Source organism: Melanostigma gelatinosum (genome assembly GCF_949748355.1).
Source record: "Melanostigma gelatinosum genome assembly, chromosome: 17".
Lineage (NCBI taxonomy): Eukaryota > Metazoa > Chordata > Actinopteri > Perciformes > Zoarcidae > Melanostigma > Melanostigma gelatinosum.
The window spans coordinates 11364696-11386739 of record NC_136650.1 but is presented as its reverse complement, the minus strand read 5'-3'; the positions used below and the strand labels follow the sequence as shown (position 1 = coordinate 11386739).

General features: G+C 40.9%; 2 protein-coding genes across 2 annotated transcripts; both read left to right on the top strand.

The window, feature by feature from the left end:
* Nucleotides 1–567: 567 nt before the first annotated feature.
* Nucleotides 568–4026, top strand: sf3b4 (splicing factor 3b, subunit 4). Its single transcript, XM_079288515.1, has 6 exons — nucleotides 568–647; nucleotides 1626–1754; nucleotides 1890–2429; nucleotides 3089–3232; nucleotides 3354–3515; nucleotides 3713–4026. Exons 1-6 carry the CDS (start codon nucleotides 614–616, stop codon nucleotides 3862–3864), a joined length of 1161 nt encoding a protein of 386 aa, XP_079144641.1. The 5' UTR covers nucleotides 568–613; the 3' UTR covers nucleotides 3865–4026.
* Nucleotides 4027–8974: 4948 nt separating this feature from the next.
* On the top strand, nucleotides 8975–21786 carry LOC306791711 (synaptic vesicle glycoprotein 2A-like; the record flags this gene model as incomplete). The annotated part of the gene is made up of 12 exons (XM_079288574.1): nucleotides 8975–9587; nucleotides 9852–10032; nucleotides 10722–10873; nucleotides 11375–11508; nucleotides 11673–11762; nucleotides 12626–12733; nucleotides 13425–13513; nucleotides 13611–13775; nucleotides 13871–14004; nucleotides 16172–16378; nucleotides 16495–16654; nucleotides 17412–21786. 12 exons carry the CDS (start codon nucleotides 8975–8977, stop codon nucleotides 17593–17595), a joined length of 2217 nt encoding a protein of 738 aa, XP_079144700.1. The 3' UTR covers nucleotides 17596–21786.
* Nucleotides 21787–22044: the final 258 nt, after the last annotated feature.

The window sequence follows — 22044 nt, the reverse complement described above, 5'->3', positions numbered from 1 at the left end:
GTGCTTTCATACATATTTGGACTCGACATGTGTTTGTTATGAAGGTAATTTGAAATACTTCATAAAAGGCTAGGAAAAAAAAAGTTTAAGAGGATCTTTTCAATTGTTCCAGACAATGCAAGCTTTTTGAATATTATGAATGCTGAATTCCTGGTTCCTTTTTCAAATATTTGTACGATACTGCAACTGAAATAATGAATACAGTATGGGGCATCTAGCTGAAGCTAGTTTGCAGTAATTGTGAACTTGTCCACATGTATGGATTATGTTAGCCTTTGTTGCGGAAATGCAGTTGAAACATATGTTATTTTTCGTATGTTCAGTTAAAAATAACAAAGAATATTTGGTTTGATGTAAAAGTGACTCACTGTGGGTATTAGAGGGTATTAGCCTTTTATATTACAACCAAGGTCTTTAAGTGTGTAGTCACTTTATTTTTTTATACTTTAAATTATATATTATATAGCTTATACAGTTAGAACGAGATTCTTAAAAACGATTGCAGAAATATGTTATATTATTTATTTATAATGTACTACTTCCGCCTCCGCCACACGTACAGGAAGAGGCGGGGCCTCAGCGAGGGACGCTCGTCTGGCGTTGTTCATTCAACATGGCAGCGGGACCAATTTCAGAGAGAAACCAAGGTAACTACATCATTGTAAACCCTTTTTCAGCCTTTCCTTCAAGTCATTTATGAGTCCGCTTGTGGGTCACACTTCAAACTGCTCTCCTTGTTTTTATGAGCGCCACCAGACGACGGTTAAACTAATAGTTCGTGGTGAACAACCGGTCGATCACATGGGAGCGCTTAGTTGTTAGCTTGGTTTGCCGCTAATTGCGCCATTCATTGAAGTTCTATTTAACTTTACTTTGGTGTATTATACTCGTTTTCTGTATAAGAGATAACGTGTACCGTTGATGTTTGATTAAATGGAAGTGTGACAGCTGTGAGCATATTGTAAGCAGAGGTACCTCCTGTTGGCTAACGGCTAAAGTTAGCTTAGCAACCTAGCTTTAGTCATGTTGAGGAGCTAAACACATGATCACACTTTGTTATCTTTACACTTGTATTTGGGATGTCGCTTTTACCCAGTGTTTGATAAGCAAGGCATAGGGTCTGTATACATTATTATTATTTTTACGACATTAATAACAGGTAGGTTAGATCATTATTTATTGTTTAGAGCTGTAAATAAAAGCTAAAAAGGCTTTATTATTTGCCTCTAATACAACATTTATTTTTATGAAAGTCACCTTATTTAGGCATCATAGAAAAAATATTGGAGCTGCTAATTCTGCATTGAAAGTTATTTATTTATTTTTATTTCAACTATATTTTTGGATTGAAAAGCCACAAAATGTCCTTTAACAGTTGCTCTTACAGGCATAATGAGTTTATTTGTGGCACCCTTTTATTTGTGAATTCATATAATAAAGTTGAATAGTGTGTGTGTGTTTAAGGGCTTTACTTCATCATTAACTCAATTAAATGTGAACGCGAATGAAACGTCTCCATCACAGGTTACCAATACAACGCTAATCCATGTTAAATTTGGTCTAATCTGGAGATCTAAGATAATTCAATGTGAGGTTTAATGTAACTTCTTTTTTGTTTTTTTCAGACGCCACTGTCTATGTTGGCGGCTTGGATGAGAAAGTGTCAGAGCCATTACTATGGGAGCTTTTCCTTCAGGCTGGTCCTGTGGTCAACACGCACATGCCAAAAGACAGGGTCACTGGTCAACATCAAGGTGAGTATCACAGCTGGTGTTCTCTGGTGGTTGTGAAGATAGTCGTGGTCACTCAAGAAACATTACCATTTCCATTAAAATTACATTGGCAGATAAATATAAATCACGGTGCTAATTTTCTCTTTCGGTTTCCAGGTTATGGCTTTGTGGAGTTCCTTAGTGAAGAAGATGCTGACTATGCCATCAAAATCATGAATATGATAAAGCTCTATGGCAAACCCATTCGAGTTAATAAGGCCTCTGCGCACAACAAAAACCTGGATGTGGGTGCAAACATCTTTATTGGTAATCTGGATCCAGAGATTGATGAGAAACTGCTCTACGACACATTCAGTGCCTTTGGCGTGATCCTCCAGACGCCGAAGATCATGCGAGACCCAGACACCGGCAACTCCAAGGGTTATGCTTTCATCAATTTTGCGAGCTTCGATGCATCAGATGCCGCGATTGAGGCCATGAACGGCCAGTACCTCTGTAACAGGCCCATCACGGTGTCCTACGCCTTCAAGAAGGACTCCAAAGGAGAACGGCATGGCTCGGCCGCAGAGCGCCTCCTGGCTGCACAAAACCCTCTTTCACAGGCAGACAGGCCACATCAGCTGTTTGCAGATGCTCCACCACCGGCGAGTGCTCCGACGCCGGTTCTAACGGCAATGGGAAGCGGGATGCCCATCGGTATGACTGAAAAATTGTGGTTAATTGTGGTGTTCTCTTTTCAATAGTTCATCGTTTAACCTCCGTTGGAAGTGCAGTGCAGAACATTTTCAGCCAGCAGATGAGGAAAATATCCCATTAGTAATAACTTAAAAGATGATCACTTCAGGTCATGCGCCTCAAAGAGAATATAATGTAGTTTGGTACACGAGCAAACTGGCGATCGCACCACTGGCTCTGTTGGCTTAAAAAAGTCTATTAAACATCTGCAAACTTTCTTACATATTAATTTTTTTCCCCAAAGCTGTAACAGGTGGTGTTGTCATATTCATTATACAGCAGATGCCTCTGATTGATTGCTATAGATTGAGTAGTTGATTGTGGTGACTGCCATGAGAGCAGATAACCGGTTTCATTACCAGCGACGAGATGAAAGTAGAACTCTGTAGGTGTGCTTCTCTGACCGATGAGTAGGTGATAATTAAATCAATTTGATTTAATCTTGTGTGAAGTCTGTAACTAAAAGACATGACAGCTGACAAATGAGCCCCTTTTATGAGATACTAATGACATTTAAAAATGACAACATTGGCCAAGATGACGATAGTATTTAACCAATTCATTGTGTATCAGAGGAATATGCAATAATAAGTTGTAAATGCAACTTATTTTCTGTGCAGGCATGCCACCTCCAGGTTTCCCTCCGGTTCCTCCTCCTGGATCGATGCCCCCTTCAATGTCCATGCCTCTTAATGCGGGGGTAGGCCAACAGGGCGGCGGGCCTCCACCCGGACCACCACCCTTCCCTGGCAACATGCATCCAGGTAAAAGTCGTTAAAGATTCAAATGTTGTGCAATAATATACTGACAATACTGTCATGGGTGTTAATGGAAGTAGTTCCTTGCTGGAACACGCCTGTAGACGTTATGGTTTCTGTTCCACAGGTATGTCTCAGATGCCCATGCCTCCCCCTGGTCCTCCTGGCATGGTGCCTCCACCTCCTGCTCCCCCAGGATCAAATCAGTCACGGGCACCGCTACCACCTGGCATGCCCCCACACCCGCCTATGGGTATGCCACACAGAGCACCGTATGGACCTCCCATGGGTAAGCACTGGAGCTGGAGTATGTAATAGATAATGTACAGTAATTCGTTGTGTGAACAGCAGTGATTCACAATAACGCTGAACGCGTATGATTGTTGTTTAGGATGCTGAAACATTGTTTACTGTGGTCACCTTTGGTCAATAGTCCACGGTAAAGATATATCAGGTAATGACCCTCTTGCCCTCTCTGTTTCCCAGGTATGAGAGGGCCTCCTCCCATGCCTCCCCCTGGCTACGGCGCTGGCCTCCCTCCTCGTCCACCTTTTGGCTTCCAGAGAGGACCTCCAATGCCTCCAAGGCCCCCCGGTGTCCCACAACGCGTTCCTATGAGAGCACCAATGCCACCATAATCCGTCTCAAGCTGCAGAAACGGGCTCTCATTTTTTTTTTTAAACGTCTTATGATCTACTCAAGTTTGTAATAGTGAAAATAATTTAACCCCGTTTGTATTTTTTTTCCGGTCATTGTACAGATGAAGACCTTCGCCGAATAAAGTTTTTAGTACAATTTTCTCACTCGCTAATATTACTTAAACCGATTTCTGTGTTTCTTATAAATCCCATGGTCATGGACCCTTTTCACGGCAGACATTTTGATATGTCACAAACGGGAAAGTAAAGGTGTGATTAACATTGTTAATGGTATTTCTTTTTTTGATACTCCTTTTCCCTGGCTGCTGACTCACGGGCAGGTTTTGTTGGGACACTTCAGTTAAATGGAGACGTCGGTAATGTTGTTTGGTCCCGGCTGTCGTATTATACTGTAAGTTTTGGTCCCGGCTGTCGTATTATACTTTAAGTTTTGGTCCCGGCTGTCGTATTATACTGTAAGTTTAAATGCCTGCTATTGGAAAAAGGCCAATACATTTAGACATTTCTTTTGTCTTATGAAGGGGGAGTTTGGTCCTATCATGGTTATAAGGGCCGGAATATAGGGGCATCACAAAAGTAGGCCTACTTCTAATATTTATGTCAAATTGAATGGGTAGTAGTTGTCCTTTATGTTAAGAGTACCCAACGATACATAAAGTAGTTATGTACTCCCACGTAGATCAGATATTACAAAAAATGTTGCTTGCATGTTAAATTAGCAATATATCTTCAACATATGTATAACACTGAAATGAGCCATTCTGCATAATGTGTACTTTCAACATTTGTAGTTTTTCTCACTGTACCCTATTTAAGTTACATGAATGCAGTCCTATATATATTCATATATATATATATATATATTCATATATATATATATATATATTCATATATATATATATATATATTCATATATATATATATACAAAATAGTGTTTTTACGGTAAGTTTAAAACTACTTAAAATGTTCCACCAAATCCTAATGAGAGGTATCTTTTTAAGACTATGACTTATGGTATTTAGACAGTTCTCCCACACATTGCCCTTAAACACAGCCTGATGCATGTGACAAATACGAACAACGACTATTATATTTCTTACATCCATAGAGACGTTTTATGTGAATGGCACATGTGATGGCATCCAGCTGTCTGTGCAGAGAGCTCTGTGTCTGATGCAGTGGCCGGGATCTAGAACATGGCAAGTGGTTGGCATGGCAACAGGAGTCAGGTGTGCTTGCACGTGTGTGTTGTCTGTGCACATGATTTGATATTCATTTATACAGACAATCTGTTTGAAAAAAACAACAGATGTATGAAAATAAGGTGTTCATGTGCGCATGCGTGCTAGGGTAGCCTATACATGTACACCAATGAGTTCAGTGTTTCCTGACACGGTATGCACAAACATAAAATTAGATAAGAAAAAAAAGCGTAAATAGAACGGGCTTAAATGAGAAAATGTGCGCAAAAAAACCTCCAGATACGAATGCGTTACTGTGCTCGTGAGGGTTTGCATGGGGGAGGGGACCCCTGCACGTCGCAGTGTGTGTGTGTGTGTGTGTGTGTGTGTGTGTGTAGATGGCGTGGGCTTCTCTCCTCGCCGCACAGCATCATCACTCGGTTCACACCAACAGCCTCGTACGCATCATCATCCTCATCCTCCTCATCACAATCTCCGGGCTGAAGAGGGACCACATCGCAGGAATAAAGGTGAGCTTGAATACAACGTGAATAATACATAGCGACGTATTTCGTTTTTCAAGTCTGAAATATGAATTTATATTATTGCATGAAGACATCTTGAGTGAGAGACGACGGGCGTGTTCGCCAACCGTTTGCTTTCCACAGCAATTAAGATCGATTTTGTGAATCGAGTGGAGGGCCGATAATCTAATCCAAATCGTGACAAACTGCTGGCAGTGAGATTTCCGAGAATTGGCACAGATGTCAGGATGCCAGCGAGCAGACAATCGGCTGCTATTATGACAGATGTATGTTTGTGGGCTGTGCAAATTGGCCTGTTAGCGACAAGGCCTTTTTTTTCCTTAACATCAATGATTTTGACTAAATTGGAAGCTTAAATTTGCACATATTTAATCAGATTCTTGAATTCACATTCTTGCTGCCGCTTTCAGGCAATTGCTGCTCTTGAAACATATCAATCATGTAAGCAAATAAAATATGATAACTCTTTTATAAATCAGCCTGTGTGAGACACTACCATTAGGAGAACGGTTGGTGTTATTTCTACGGGGTTATATGTTATCTTCAGTTGTCCATATTATTAGCCACGCCACTTGATATCCCCCCCCCTTGCTTTGCTTGCTTGGCCTGGCAAAGGAAATGGTAACCTGAGGCCGATTTATTTTTGAATGGGGGAGGAAATTAAGACCAAAAAAATAAAAGGGTTGCTCAAACCAGAGAGCAGTGTAATATCCATCTTCCTCATCCTCATCCTGCTCTTTACTGACAGGGCTGTGTGTTGCAGGCTGCAGGGGCCTGTAGAGATGCTGCCAACTTGACAGCAGGGACAAAATGAGAAAAGTGGGTTTAAAGCCTTTGTTTGAGTCTGACTTGCGACCCCCTTTACACTCTAGTTTCTGTAGGAAAAGACGTAAAAATGGAAATTATTTAATGAATTTGTAGGTTACTTGTTGCATTAAGGATTCAGTATAGCGGCCTGTCTGTCTGTCCTATCTACCCATCCATTCATCCATCCATCTATCTAATAGTCATTGCTGACCTTAAAGCACATTATTGAGTTTATTGAGGTTCATTTCTACAATACTCCTACAGAGACTGATTATTTTATAGCATTTAGTCCTCTGAAATGAACGTGCTTTGCTTTCTGTGTTGTGCAATCACCGTCCTGACTACAGGCCTGTAACTGCTTGAGTCCGAGGCATTATTGGGTTAGTGTCCGACAGTTTAGCCTGGCTGACCAGGCCTGTGGGGTTCCTTTGATCTGTACCAGTAAATCTGCTCATCAAGCTGACAGTGAAGGATCTGTGACTGGTGAAGATGTGAAAATCTCATTTTAAATAAACAAATTTAAACGTATTGTGCATTGGCCAGAATATGGATGCTGGCACAGGTAGACTGTATATTTTTAGATAATTCTGAATATAAAACCATGATACAACAACGTGATAAAATAGGAGTCTTTTTGAACCTACTCTTATGTTCCCCCCTTTACAGCACTATAGCGTGATTTTGGTCTTTACTGCACCACTTAACAAACAAGGATTTGGTTTCATATTATGATGAAACAAAGGCATCAAAAGATAAACAATTCGTCTGCACAACTCAGGGCTGCAGCTGTCACTGCGGACATGGACTTCATGTACTCTGTATTTGTTCATGTTAATTTGGAAATTTGAGCAACCTACAGAGCAGTTTTGTCCTTCTGTAATTGCACATGGTGTGTTTTAAAAGCTTGTGCTAATATTTTCTGGCTGAAAGTTATCTTTATTTTCACTGTTTTTACTCCCCAAAAATAAAAGAACATGATGTGATTTAGTATTTCATAGTATTTTGCTGTTGGAGAGTGGAGGAGGCTTTGAAGTAGCATTTCGACTCTCACAATTTACAGACGATGAAAACGAAAACAAATGTAATACCCTAAAATTTCACAGGTTTATTTTTATGGCTGACCCCCGACCTCAGCGTTTATGAAACCCTTTCTCGGGTCCTGTTCTACCTGGCAGACATGTATAGCCCCGACAGCCCATTATTACCCGTCAGACCTCGTTCCCGAAACAGCGGTCAAAGGGAGCGTCGCAGTGATGTCTCTCATTCTGTCGTTTCACTGCACCGCAAAATCAAAGTGACATTTTGTTTTATTGCACGGCGACCTCACAGCATCCTAATAAAACAGCATGTGGATGTGGGTATCGTCACGAGTCGGTGCCTTTTTCGTGTGATACTGCAGCAAACAGTTGAAATGGACATCAGCTTTACGGCTTCTTTTTCTTAATTTCAAGCCTCATTTGTTTTGGAACACGGCTCCTCTGCACTCTTTCAGTTTTTGAATTAAGAAACGTATACAGTATTCTTCAATACCGTTAATGCATTTTTTAATCGCTTAATATGATTGAAAAACAATATATTTCAGTGCAGGACTTTGTGAGCAGTCTTAAAGGAACTAATGACGAGATTATAATACGTACTACAGGATTTCCTCATAAACAGTGATCTGTACGGCCTTCATTGATCCTTTTGGAGTATTACTCACATTACAGTTGAGTCATGGTCACGTATATTATAGCTCTTCACCATGAAATTCTGCACCAAGAAACATCCATTAAATATCACTCTCACCATTCATGGTCTCGATGTCTCGCCCTGGAACTACTGCTCAGGCGCGTCTGTGACTCAGCAGAGAACACATGCTGGGCAGATATGGAAAAGCAACAGGTGTATTCTGGACAGACGTCATTAAAGGCTGGTTCGGTGGTTTGGTTAGCTCAATGAAAAAAAGAAGAATGATCGCCACGAAGAAAGAGACACCCTCCTAAATAAGAGACCTAGGAGACACCTATAATAAGAGACACATTGTCAATGCATCGTTTTTGTTTTATTGTCTTTGTGGTAGTTTTGCATCTCCGTCTTTATTTCTTTGTAGTTATTTTGTGTCTCTTAGCTCAATTTTGCACCTCTTTGTAGCCGTTTTGCCTCTATTTGTTGTCACTTTGTAGTACATGTCAGTCTCTTTGGAGTCATTTCGTGTCTCTGTGTATTGACTGACTTTCCTAAGAAAGTAATTTAATTTCATCAGTCAGACAGAGGCACAGGCCCGGAGGCCTAAGGGCTCAGGGTCCATTCAGGAATCCATCCGATGTAATAGGTCACCAGAAATGTGCACTGATGCTTTTGAAGCTCCTGTAAAATGCCTCTCTCCACTCAATGCAGAAATAACAAATGACATAAGACTGATCATTTTCTATTTCCATTTCCTCCACAGACGTAAGAAGAGCCTGCTGTCAGTCGACCACTCTTCAGCTCGTGAGGTGTACCCTGAACATACTGAAGCTTCAGGTGGCCTCTCCATCTTTGAACACGTTTGCATCTTCTGAACCTCTTTTAAAATGGAGGAAGGCTACCAAAACCGGACTGCCTTCATAAAAGGCGCCAAAGACATTGCCAAAGAAGTCAAGCGGCAAGCATCTAAGAAGGTCGGCCGTTCAGTGGATCGTGTGACCGATGAGTACAGCAAGCGCTCCTACAACCGGTTTGAAGAGGATGGTGATGACGATGATTACCCCACGCAGGGAAGCCAGGACGGGGGCTATTACCGTGGAGACAGCCAGGCGGCCAACGAGGATGAGGGCGGCCACAGTGACTCCACGGAGGGCCACGATGAAGATGATGAGATCTACGAGGGCGAGTACCAAGGAATTCCCCGGGCCGAGTCAGGCAAGGGCAGCCTGGCTGGAGGTCCGGGCTCGGTGAGGGCCGGCGCTCAGCAGTTCACAGACGTCGGAGTGTCCGAGGCCGAGAGGAGGAAGGACCAGGAAGAGCTGGCTCAACAGTACGAGACCATTTTACAGGAGTGTGGCCATGGGAGGTTCCAGTGGACCCTGTACTTTGTGCTGGGGCTGGCTCTCATGGCAGACGGTGTTGAGATCTTCGTGGTCGGGTTTGTCCTGCCCAGCGCTGAGAGGGACATGTGCCTGTCTGAACCTAACAAAAGCATGCTGGGTAAGACTCTTTTACAGTGTCTCCTTCTGTTGTACAGGTTCTGGTTTGGCTGTGTATTTGCAACCTGTTTGCAACCTGTTTTTCCAGGTTTATATCTTCAGTGGCTTGGGGCTGAGAGACAAACAGACTTATTATTGGTTTGGTGATTTCACGAGATTTATCGACTATTAGAAAACCTGTTGTAAGTCCAGCTGTCAGCAGAGTAAGCGTGAAGCCGAAAAGCCCATCATCTTAACAGTTTGATTTCCTTTGCTCTCTCCACAGGTCTGATTGTATATTTTGGGATGATGGTTGGTGCTTTCCTCTGGGGGGCTCTGGCTGACCGGATAGGCCGTCGACAGTCTCTTCTCATCTCTCTCTCCATCAATAGTATCTTCTCCTTCTTCTCCTCCTTCGTCCAGGGCTACGGCACCTTTCTGTTTTGCCGACTCCTCTCAGGTGTTGGGTAAGTGGAAAATGGTGTAAAATATTTTTTCTTATTCTGATCTGATGTGCTTCACTGTTGGATATGTTTTAATTTACAGGGAGTGAAGGTCTACAGTTACAATCCAGGACAAAGGGAAACAAAAATAAATACACTTTTAACAACAGTTCATCTTTTCAGAATATAAACTAATTACATAAATCATAACTTTCAATAATGTATGTATATAGAGGAGTGATTTAAGTAAACTGTAAGCTTTAAGTGAACGATGTTATATGTCTGACTGCACCATTTTGAGTTGAACAGCAGTAGAATAGAGTCTGAATAGAGTCTTTTCTACCATTAATAATTCAACTTGGTTTCGTGAAATGCCAAATTGAGATGCTAAAGTCATTTTAATGTGTGGCCACTTTCTCTAAGAGCTGCTTTGAGTAAGTTTTGCACCACTATGATGGACTAATGCAAGCAAATAATCCTCAATGCAGTTGTTCAAACCAAACAAGTGGCTGACAAAGAGTATTACCAATTTAACGATATTATATATTTATTGTAATACTCACGAAATATGTGGTGTTTCAGGATACTTAACAATAAATACATTAACTTAGCTCTTGGTTCTTAGTACAAAATGCTTTTCATCTGGCAACCTAAACTCTGTGTGCTTCAACTTTAGAAAACACAAGGACTCAGTTGGTTTCTGATCTTTGCAGGATTGGTGGCTCCATCCCCATCGTGTTTTCCTACTATTCAGAATTTCTGTCCCAAGAGAAGCGTGGCGAGCACCTCAGTTGGCTCTGCATGTTCTGGATGATTGGGGGAATATATGCATCTGCCATGGCCTGGGCTATAATTCCACATTATGGTGAGTACAGTGACCAATCCCTGCATTTATGAAGTTATGGTTTTCTACCTCTGCACTGTCCAAGCTAGCTGATCGTCTTCATTTTGAACAGTTTAACATTTTCGTGGAAAATCCCAAAATAATAATAAAGTCTTCAGACTGTAGCTTTATATTTAAAGTACAGTCACGAGCGTGGTATCAATCCTCTTATGAAACTCTCCCCCAGAAAGCGAATAAGCGCATTTCCCAAAATGTCCAATGAATCCTTTATATTAAATATTTTTGCAGTGTTCAGCGCTGAAGAAAAGTGCACTGTGGCTGAACTCTGACTTCCCCTGAGGGAGGAAAAATAAGAACATGGTTCATACAGTGTCACATCAAATTAAATATATTCCAGCCTGTGCTCTATGAAGATTGATTGTCTGACCTTATCCGTTACTGTCTTGACTCACATTTGTAGGGAAAAGCGAAAGCATAAGGTGTGAGCTCATTTCTTTGTGTCGGTTGTTTTTGTCTTCTCAGGATGGAGCTTCCAGATGGGCTCGGCGTATCAGTTCCATAGCTGGCGTGTGTTTGTGTTAGTGTGCGCTTTTCCCTCTGTTGCAGCCATCGCTGCCCTCAGCGCCATGCCAGAGAGCCCACGCTTCTACTTAGAGGTAAGCAGATGTGCTTGTTGACAACAGTCGGACTGTGTTAGCTGTTCTACTCATGTATGAGTCATTACAAACGTGGAATATGTTGAGTAAAGATTTGAAATGAATGAAGATCTATACATACTAATATCATAGAAAGGTATGACGTTTACTTTTCTTTCTCACAGAATGGCAAACATGATGAAGGCTGGATGATTCTCAAGCAAGTCCACGACACTAACATGCGAGCAAAGGGACACCCGGAGAAGGTGTTTTCAGTGAGTATCTCTGAGAAAATATAGTTTTATTAAATCATATCGTTTAGATTAGCTGCCTTTACTAGATAGCCGACAGCATGAGAGATAATGGAGGAGGAGGAGGAGGAGGAGGGAGAGAGAGAGAGAGAGCGAGAGAGACAGAGAGTGAGAGAGAGAGAGAGAGAGAGAGAGAGAGAGAGAGAGAGAGAGAGAGACAGAGAGCGAGAGAGAGAGAGAGAGAGAGAGAGAGAGAGAGAGAGAGAGAGAGAGAGAGAGAGAGAGAGAGAGAGAGAGATAGAGAGACAGAGAGACAGAGAGCGAGAGAGAGAGAGAGAGAGAGAGGGAATGAAATGCTAAAAACGGGTCCTGGCCGAATCTCCAGGTTAACACCATAAAACCCAAAACATTGTTTCCCTTTTACTCTGAAATCGTTACCCCTCTTATAGATAAGGGCCAAACAACATCTGCTTCCACATTTCCTCCATATTTTTCAGTGTGTCGGCATAATAAAGAAACAACAACAATACGTGGTTAAAGGTACAACATGTAGTATTTTCCTAAAGAGGTATTTTTGTCAAACAAGTTGTGAAAGTAGAACCAGCTGATTATAACATTGTCCCCAGGCTTTAAACTAACATTAAATGTCAATCAAGTTGTGGCTTTCAAGAGTGGTAATGCATTCTAATTTTAGGAGAAAAGTAACAATATTATTTGTAATAGTTTGCTTCATCCTTTACCTCTCACTGTGTTATCATGCCTGACGTTCCTCTATGACACACCAACAGGAGGAAGAGTTTTAGGAAGTCCTTTCAGAAAAAATACAAATACAACCAAAATTCATTTCTTGACATCTGGCTAAAGGGCTTTCATCTCTTTCATCCAAGGTCACCACAATTAAGACGGTGAAGCAGATGGATGAGTTGGTGGACATTGGCACCGACACTCCGGTCTGGCAACGCTACAGGATGAAGATTATGAGCCTCTCCCAACAGGTGAGTGGAGGAGATTTGATGTTATGCAGGCAGTTCTGGACCCAAACTGTGACCAAGTTTTAAAAGCATGAAATCTGAGATTGCTGCTCATTTAAAAATAAATGTGTTAGTTATTGTACCAGAGTTTGGGGCTGTGGTCTTTAACAGCGTAAACTGTAAAAGACCTCAGTGGAGCTGCATAGGTTGAATGAACCATGTGGATGGAGGCGTAACGTCCAAGAAGTTAAAAATGCCGTCTTGTTGCTGCACCACTGCTTCAAGCAGAAACTTGACCACCTTTGTGCCGGATTTCAATTTGCATTCAGCCTACGTTCTGCTGCTCTCCTACACCCTCCATTTTCTTCTGAATCTGCCTCTGCACCACCTGCTAAATGCCGACTGCAAATAGTCTTCACTCTTAATGTGGAAGCTGTAACAATGTAGTTTCAAGTGGAAGCCAAGGAGGGTCCATACAAAGATCTGTGGAAGGAGGACATTTTTGGGGAAACATTCAAGTTTTACCTCCTATTCATAAACTTTATTCCAGCACTACATTCCAGCAATTTGTTACTGCTCAGAAATGTCCGCTGGAGTCACTAAATTGCAATGTGTGTCAAAATAACATAATTTAATCAGGAAAGTTAACTGAGAAGAATCTCGTGAGAAGTCTAAATCTGGTGTCAATCACGGTTTTCTCGTTCACATGTTGCAGATACGGAATAACATTCTTGCCTGCTTCAGCCCAGAATATAAACGGACGACGTTCATGCTCATGGCTGTTTGGTTTTCCATGTCTTTCAGGTAAACTAAAGACTCATAAAACATTTGCTATATGGGGAATCACGCTCACTTTTAAAAGGCTTATTTCATCTGTCCTGACTCTAAAAACGTTTTGCAGCTATTACGGTCTGACGGTGTGGTTCCCAGACATGATCAAGTACATCCAGAAGCAGGAATACGATTCACGCACAAAGACCTTCACCAAGGAACGAGTGGAGCATGTCACTTTCAACTTCACGCTGGAAAACCAAGTGCATCTGCAAGGACACTACTTCAATGACAAGTAAGTGTTTTGTGAGCTGCTGTTTTTTGGTGAGGCAGTTTTAATACAACTACAGAACAAAACGTTTTGCTGAAAACCTGTGACCTGTTTACCAGGTTCCTCAACCTGAAGATGAAGTCCATGGTGTTTGAAGACTCAGTGTTTGAGGAGTGCTACTTTGAGGACATCACCTCCATACACACCATCTTCAGAAACTGCACCTTCGTTGCAAGTTTGTTCTACAACACAGGTAAACATCGTCAGAAATTCACCGGTGTGTTCAGTGTTGATATGCACAGAGGTCAATTCTTTTCTTTTTCAATCATTTTGTCGATAAAATGTCGAGAAAGGATGAAACGTGCTTATTAAAAGCACATCTTTAAATCACTTGTTTTGTTTTAACAGTCCAAAACCCAAAGATATTATAAACCAGCCATAATGATTAATCTATTTACATATCCAGCAAACAAAGAGAAACATTAGCATTTATTTGAAGTCTTATTTTTGGCCAACCATCCAAATTTGAGTCTAATATTCTCCTTTCAGCTCTGTTTTGGTGCCCACCAGCCCCTGAGTGAAGTATCTGGCTCTCTAGCTGCGAAATGCTTCACTATGTTCACACACGAGTCACTAACTGTGTCTGCCTGCCTTTGGGTGCTGGGCAGGTAGCGAACTGTGTGTCTAACAGATTTGTTTTGCTGAAAACAGCTGACGAGATCAGTGAGACTGAACCAAAACAGTAAAGTGATGTGAAACCACAGCAATGAGTTCAAATAGATTAAAACGCTCTGTAGAGCTGAGGGGAAAAGCAGTCAGGTGATCATTACATATAGTCATATGATACATTGTTAGGGTACAAATATTGATTATTGCAGTAAAACACTTTAGGTAAACAGTTTTTAATGATCTTTTTATTGCCCACTTTTATTACACAGCTGCTCATGAAAACACATCTGTAATAATTTCAGAATAAATATGAATTTTAAGTAGTTTTTATTGCTGCCTGAAGTAAAAATATAGAAAAGATAAAACACAGAAGTTCGGCAGGACTGCAACCATGGAAACATTCTGCCCCTAGTATCCCTGGGTTACGCTGAAGAGGACTGTTGTCCTAGCAACATAAACAAATCCAGACAGAGTGGCGCAATTAGCTGTGAAACAGTGCTTCATGATGACGAAAACACAGATGTAACAATGTGCTTGTTGGACAATCAGAACCAAAGCTTCTTCCGAGACACAACTTGACATGCCAGCTTGTATTTTTCTTTATTCTTCTTTGTTCTTCTTCTCTATTTCAACGTGACTTTTGTTTTGTATGTTTGCTGTTGTTCTTGAGATGTTTTTGTTCGTGATTATCAGCTTCTACCGAAGCAAGTACCACCCACAACTTGTTTTACACTAACTATCGCTCATTTATATGTGAATGCTTTGTGTATAGGTGTGTAACTGCACACAAAAATGCACACAAAAGTGTTTGGGGCATTTGCTGTATGGTTTTGATTTCGGCTTTCGATCAATGTGTTAATTTCTGCCTGAGAAAACAGAGAAGCTCTTGAATCCCAACAGAAACCGCCTCAGCAGCTTTTACAGCAGCACTATCTCCTCATCCCCGAAGCCAACGATGCATTCTTTTATGTTTATGTCATTTGGTCATATATACGATCATTCAGCACTTTTATGTCTCCCTGACTCCCCTGAATGAAACGGTTATTGGTTGCTGGTATGGAAGCAGTTTCAGCAGTGTCATCAGAAAATCCAATCCAGCAGTTTTTGCGGCTGCAGGCATCAAAGTATAAACAGAGAATAAGGTAACAGGCCAACCTCTTCTGTTTTTTCCCACCGTTATTCATTTTTTAAAAGTCAACAGTGATGGATGCTGTTTTTTTATGTTTGATCTCTGCCTAAAAGAGATTTTGATTAAAAACAGCTGCTGGCAGAGGATTGGTTGTGTGGTGGCGGTCCTTTGGCTCAGAGATCATTCAGTCCGCAAGTGTGTAAGATTTGGTTTCAGGGAGCAACGATGAAGTCAGATGCTCTTCATCCCCAACAAATGTGCTTTCCATAAGGATGACAGTATAACCACAACAATTATAAATATCATGTGAATATACGTAAAGTCATGTTAAGTTTCATTGATAAAGACCTGATATGATACATTATGTTGTATCTGTACTACAATCTCTGCTATAAAGAGCACTGCCGCTTTTTTGGTTAATAATCACTTCTAGCATCTTTTAGATGATAAACTGTAAGTAAAAACGTAGATTTTACCTGGAAAGTAAGATTTACCATCCTTGAGGTGTCTCTCCTGCATACAGCCCTAACAAACTCTGGAACTATGCCTGCAATGCCTGAGAGGATTGAAATGAGTGTGTTTCTTTACATTCAGAAAACACAGACTTTTTCCCTTTCATCAGATTTGTTCAAGTACAGGTTTGTCAACTGTAAACTGGTCAACAGCACGTTCCTCCACAACAAGGAGGGCTGCATGCTCGACTTCAGCGATGACTTCAACAATGCCTACATGATTTACTTTGTCAACTTCCTCGGCACGTTGGCGGTGTTGCCTGGCAACATCGTGTCAGCTCTATTAATGGACAAAATTGGGCGTTTAAGGATGCTGGGTAAGTAAATCTAACCAATGCAGATAATCCACTTATGGCCATAGGGGCTATTTAACTCAATGTAATTCTGATTCCTCTCTCTCTCTCTCTCTCTCTCTCTCTCCCCCTCTGATCAGCGGGGTCCAGTGTCATATCTTGTATCAGCTGTTTCTTCCTGATGTTCGGCAACAGTGAGTCGGGGATGATCGCCCTCTTGTGCCTGTTTGGTGGCATCAGCATCGCCTCGTGGAACGCCCTGGATGTGATAACGGTGGAGCTCTACCCCTCGGATAAAAGGTAACACGGGATGTTTTTCAGATGTGTACTTTCTGTTGAATTATGAACTTGTGATGTAAGAGGGGGAAATGCAAATAAATAAATACATTTTTTTATTAGTTACGCTTTGTTTGTTTTCCTGACAATATTTATTGTTTTTTTATTTTATATTTCCATTGATTCATTTTGGGGGGAGTGGAGGATCTTCTTGCAGGTGTACAGGTGCAATTGTTTCTGTTGATTGGTGGTCACATGATGTGCTTATTGCTGTCAAACTCTGGAGTGTTGCCTTTTCTGCTGACTTCGATTTTTGGAAGCGCAAATATTGTTGTATGTTCTGTTATTTTTTAATCAGAGCCCCAACTGAACGCAAAGGTAAAAACATCTGCCACTAATTAACCCCTTAGTGAATGTTTGTTTAATCCACTCAACACCGGAGTGGTAAATAGAGCCTAACTTTGATTAAAGAGCTTTGGAGGTGCTTGTAGGTGGATTTTAATACATTTGGACACAGCCAGGCAAGTTGTTTCCCCTTGTTCCCAGGCTTTATGCTAAGCTAAGCTAACTGGCTCCAGCTGCACATTTAACTGACAGAACCTTATGTGTTGTGGAGTCACTTTTACTTCAAATGTTTACAGAGAAAATCTAGTAAAACAAAACTTAATGTTCAAATACCATAACCTGGCACACTGAAGTTGTGAACTAATGATCAGTAAAGTTAAAACTCCTCTTTGTATCAGTTGCTGAAACTCTTTTCTCCCTCTTCTCTTGTCTTCAGGACCACAGCGTTTGGCTTCCTGAATGCCCTCTGTAAGGTGGCGGCCGTCCTGGGCATCAGCATCTTCCAGTCATTCGTCGGCATCACCAAAGCTGTGCCCATCATATTTGCTGCAGGCGCACTCGCTGCAGGTAGTTTCCTTGCGACAAAGTTGCCTGAAACACGAGGCCAAGTGTTGCAGTAAAACGGAGCGCAGCTGGAGTGTGTGTGTTTGACAACCAAGAGCCCGAACATCCTTGAGAGCTTCAGCTCCAACAGAGCAGACTGCCATCCCCATTGTAAAGCCCAGAATCCTTTGAAATATGGATTGCATCGTTCAGAGTCTGTACGGTGATTTAAGAGAGGAGCACACAGATGTAGAAATAAATTCCTGTGTCATGATCACATCTGAACTTTCAGCTGCACTGTCAGGTTCTAAAAACATCTTTTTTTTCTTGTAAGTGTAACATGCGCAAGGTGATGCAGTACAAATTGTGGTGTGCGTGCAGTGAGGATAAAATGTAAATTTCTGGGAGTTTTCTCTCACCGGCCCACAAATCTACAACATTAAACACAATTGAGAAGACCGATATTGCAAATGAAGAGATGAGAACGCAAAATATGCCATTCATGGGAGATGGTGAAAAGATTTAGTCAATGTATGGTTGGTTTTTAAATATGAATGCAGTGTTTTTCTTTCTCGTCTGGCCTCAGTCACTGGCTTTCAGTCCTGCGTTTTCATTTGCTGAGTGTACAGTATACCTTTTACATTTACATTCAGGCGGATGTCTCTGCTTTGCCGAAAACGGATAATGCATTATGTCTTTGTCCCCGCATAAATCCAGTCTACTCCTCTACTGAACGCCTCAACACATAGACAGGTGAAGATGCATTTCACAGGATTCTCTCTTGTAAATGGGAATAGTTTGATCCAGCTCCTTAGTGTTCAGTGTTAAACTAATGTTTCCCCTCGCTGGTGTTGATCCATATACGGCTGTGGCAGTGTGATGTCTGCAACACAGGGACATCTGTGGGACGGATTTTGGTCAAGTGCGTAGTGTGAGGGCAGATACTGTTGTGTAATATTTGCCTAAATTTGTCGTGTGAGTGTGCATGTGTGTCTTTGTTATGTGAGACAAGAGAAAGTGTCCACTTCATGCATATCAGTGTAGCCACGTAGAGCATATCTTGCTGATCCAACAGCAGAATGTACAGAACAACGGTCACACAATTAAAAAAAAGATGATGTAGCTCAGGTCTGGTGAAATGTTTCGGCCACGTTTCCAGCTTGTATTATGTTTTAGCGCCACAGTACCAAATTATTGTGCATGCAGGATGGTTTTGTGATATTTCTGATTAATCCATCTCGTATGCATAGTGTCAGTGTGTGAAAACAAGTCATTTGAATAAGTGTGAAAAGTTCATTCTTGACACCGTAAACAGGAGTTTGACAAAAACGTACAATCTTTTTGCAGAGCTTGCAGCCACATCTCTTTCTCAGCACTTTGCTTTGTGTTCACAGAGTGGAAGCTCTAGAAGTTATTTATTAAGTTGACCTGGACATTATTCTTTTATCGATGTCATTTGGTTGTTTTGTCTTTTCCTGTTTGGCCTCAAAACATACACAAAATGCAGTATCATTTCTTAAAATTGTTTGATTTGTGCCAGAGAAAGTGAAAAGTTGTCCCTCACTGTGTTCCTGTGTGATGTTGCTGAATCGAAAAGTACACAAGAAAATTGCCGATTTTGACTTTGCTCTAAATTGGATGCAACCACTCTCTAAAGGAAAGCTACCATTATTTATACATATACTTCGGTATCATTTCTCCAAAGGTGTGTATCAATATGTGTGCCGACAATCAGTGAGTGCGTATGTGGGTGCTGCTGCTGCCCAGTAGAGTGTGTTGTTTGACCTAAAGACATCCTCTGGATTATGTGTGTGTGTGTATTTGTGTGTGTTCAGGATGTTAGAGGCTTTGGTGTTGTCTGTGGGTGAAAAAACACACACTTCAGAAAGATAGCGGATATTATCTCGGCTATGGGAGTTTGTCTTACTTCTTGAACTGTACTTGTCTGTGTGTGTGGGATTGAGACTTTAAAAGAATAATTTGACATTTTGATAAGTACGCTTATTTACTTTGTTGCAGAGAGTCAGATGAGAAGATTGATACCACTCTCATGTCTGTGCGTTAAGTATGGAGTTGAAGCCAGGAGGTGGTTAGCTTAGCTTAGCATAACGACTGGAAAAGGAGGAGTTTGCCAGCCTGGATCTGTTCAAAGGCAACAAAACCGTTGCTTTTGTAAGGATTAAAAAAAAGATATATTAGTGACCTTTAGAGGTGTTAGTAGGTGGATTTCGTTACCCTTGGATTGAGCCAGGCGAACTGTTTCCCTCTATTTCCAGTCTGTATGCTAAGCTAACCTTCCCGTTTAGCACACAGGCATGAAAGCAGTATGACTTTGATCTTGATGAAGGCCAGAAGGCGAAACATGTTGGTCTAAACAGTAAAGTTGTTCTGTATTCTACAAGTGCTGCTGGAGTTTTGACCTCTTTAGTTTAACTTTAACAAAAAAAGCAAATGAGAACTTTTTCTTTAACGCTGTCCAATCCAGATTGCATTCTGAGGATCAAATCTTTCCTGTGCGTATTTAATGACAAATGTGTCCCGTCTTGTTCATGTTGGAGAGACTGTTCAGATGTGTTGTTCGTGTGTGTGTGTGTGTGTGTAAACTGACTCTAAATCGTCTGTCACATATTTTTCTACTTTTTTCTGTTGCGATGTTTTCAACCCTGTGATGAATACAGCTCAGTTGGGGACCACGGAAATATATTTACACAAAGAGAAGAAAAGAAAACAATATATGCAGTGTATAATATAATGTGCTGTTCTTCATGATAGACTCGGGTGCTCTTTTGCTGATACAATTCCGTCTTTAAAACAAAATCCCATCAGAGATAACTTGCGGGTTGTTCTCTGACTAGAAATATGGAAAAGGATCACATCTTAATTTCACAAAGACAACTTCGCCCTCTAATCCTTCTGTATTCAACCAATCGTGACGCATGTTTGTATCGTGTTGTCTGACTTCTTGGACGTCCTGTATGCCAGCTGTTTTTGTCTAAAGCAAGAACTAGTGTTTTCATTGTTGTATGATGACAGATTTGTTGCTTGCAGTGATTGTTCTTAATCAAAGTGGGGTTAAAATTGATGAAACTTGAGTATGTTTTCTGAAAGTAAGCTAGTAACTGTGTTCCTCGTTTACATATATATATATATATACACACACACCTAAATTTTAGAGGTAATTGTGCATTTCATCTCGTCAGAGGTACAAGAAATGGCCGGGAAAGGGCAATATGCTTGAGAGACGGAAATGTGCATAAATGAAGTACAAAAAGTAAAATTTGATATTGTTTGTCCATGTGAGTCTGTTTTAAAAGAGGGAAGTGTGAGCAATAGTGTGGAGGCTTTCCCCAATTCTGAGGAAACAGGACATCCGTGTTCAATCCAAAGGGACCACAGTTTATCGCCTCAAGAGCTCCCTCTTATCAAATTGAAGCTCCTGTTCAAAATGTAAAAGTGTACCACTTAATGTTAGTGTCTAGAATTTGCATTCTATATGTAAAAACTATCTGAAGGGTCACTGGTTTGAGTTTTATCCATAATGACGGCAGTGATACAGGATGTGTTAGCGAACACCAGCCTGAAGACCTCCCTTAGCGGTGGCGGTCTGATAACGGGATGGAGGACTTTTTAATGGCATGGTTTCGGTCTCTACTCTAAGAGCACATCGATCAGTTCTGAATACTGGAAAGAAAATGGCCGACCCATGCCAGAAAACAAATCCCTCATCGGCAAAGAACTGCAAGAATCCTTCACAACGTGGACTGAAGGAATTTGTGTTTACCTTTTTTAGTTTGACACCGACCTGTTTAAATGATAAAAGTTCTACTCTAAATGAGTTTAAAAAAAAATCAATGTACTTTGTGTAGAAACTGTAGTCGTGTACGTGCAAGTTTGGAATTTGTGGAACAAAAGATCAAGGAAAACTATTCCCAAAAAAAGTTCAATATGACAAATCTATTGCGTGTTGTCTGTTTTGTAAATGAAGACTGGAACTCTTGGTAAATTCAGTATTTTTTTGTTATTGAGAATATTTTAGTGATGCTGAAAAGGTGCTGTATTTATTTTATGTGAGAGTTCATTATGCTGGGATTTATCCAGTTCTATGAAGCAAATGATAAATTATGGAAATAAAACTTAAGAAAACCAATGTCATGGTTTGCATTACACAGCATGAAGTCAATTCTGAGTGTTTAACTGTAACTTACTTTGCAACAGTATTTGTCCGAAGAGGCTGCAGGATGACTAAAGGCCAGACAATTCTTAGTTCTCTGCCTCCCATTTAGTTCAGGATGAGTTTTTTTTCTAAGTCCCCTTTATATATAAAAAATATAAATTCCCATATGTACATTAACTATGTTTAATTGTTCCTCCTGGTCTGTAAAAAGATCCTTCCTAGACTTTGCTTTGAATTAAGGGTCAATAGCAACCATTATTGGTATTGGCTTCAGATGAGTAACATGTAAATTAAAATAAATGATCAAGAAGTCTCCCGTTTGGACAATCTTGATTCTTAGTGAAAATATATA

Excerpts from the sequence above, each read along its gene's own strand:
- sf3b4 (XM_079288515.1), top strand. The coding sequence starts at position 614 with ATGGCAGCGGGACCAATTTCAGAGAGAAACCAAG. Across the intron at positions 648-1,625 it reads AATTTCAGAGAGAAACCAAG|ACGCCACTGTCTATGTTGGC; the intron begins GTAACTACATCA and ends TGTTTTTTTCAG. Across the intron at positions 1,755-1,889 it reads GGTCACTGGTCAACATCAAG|GTTATGGCTTTGTGGAGTTC; the intron begins GTGAGTATCACA and ends TTCGGTTTCCAG.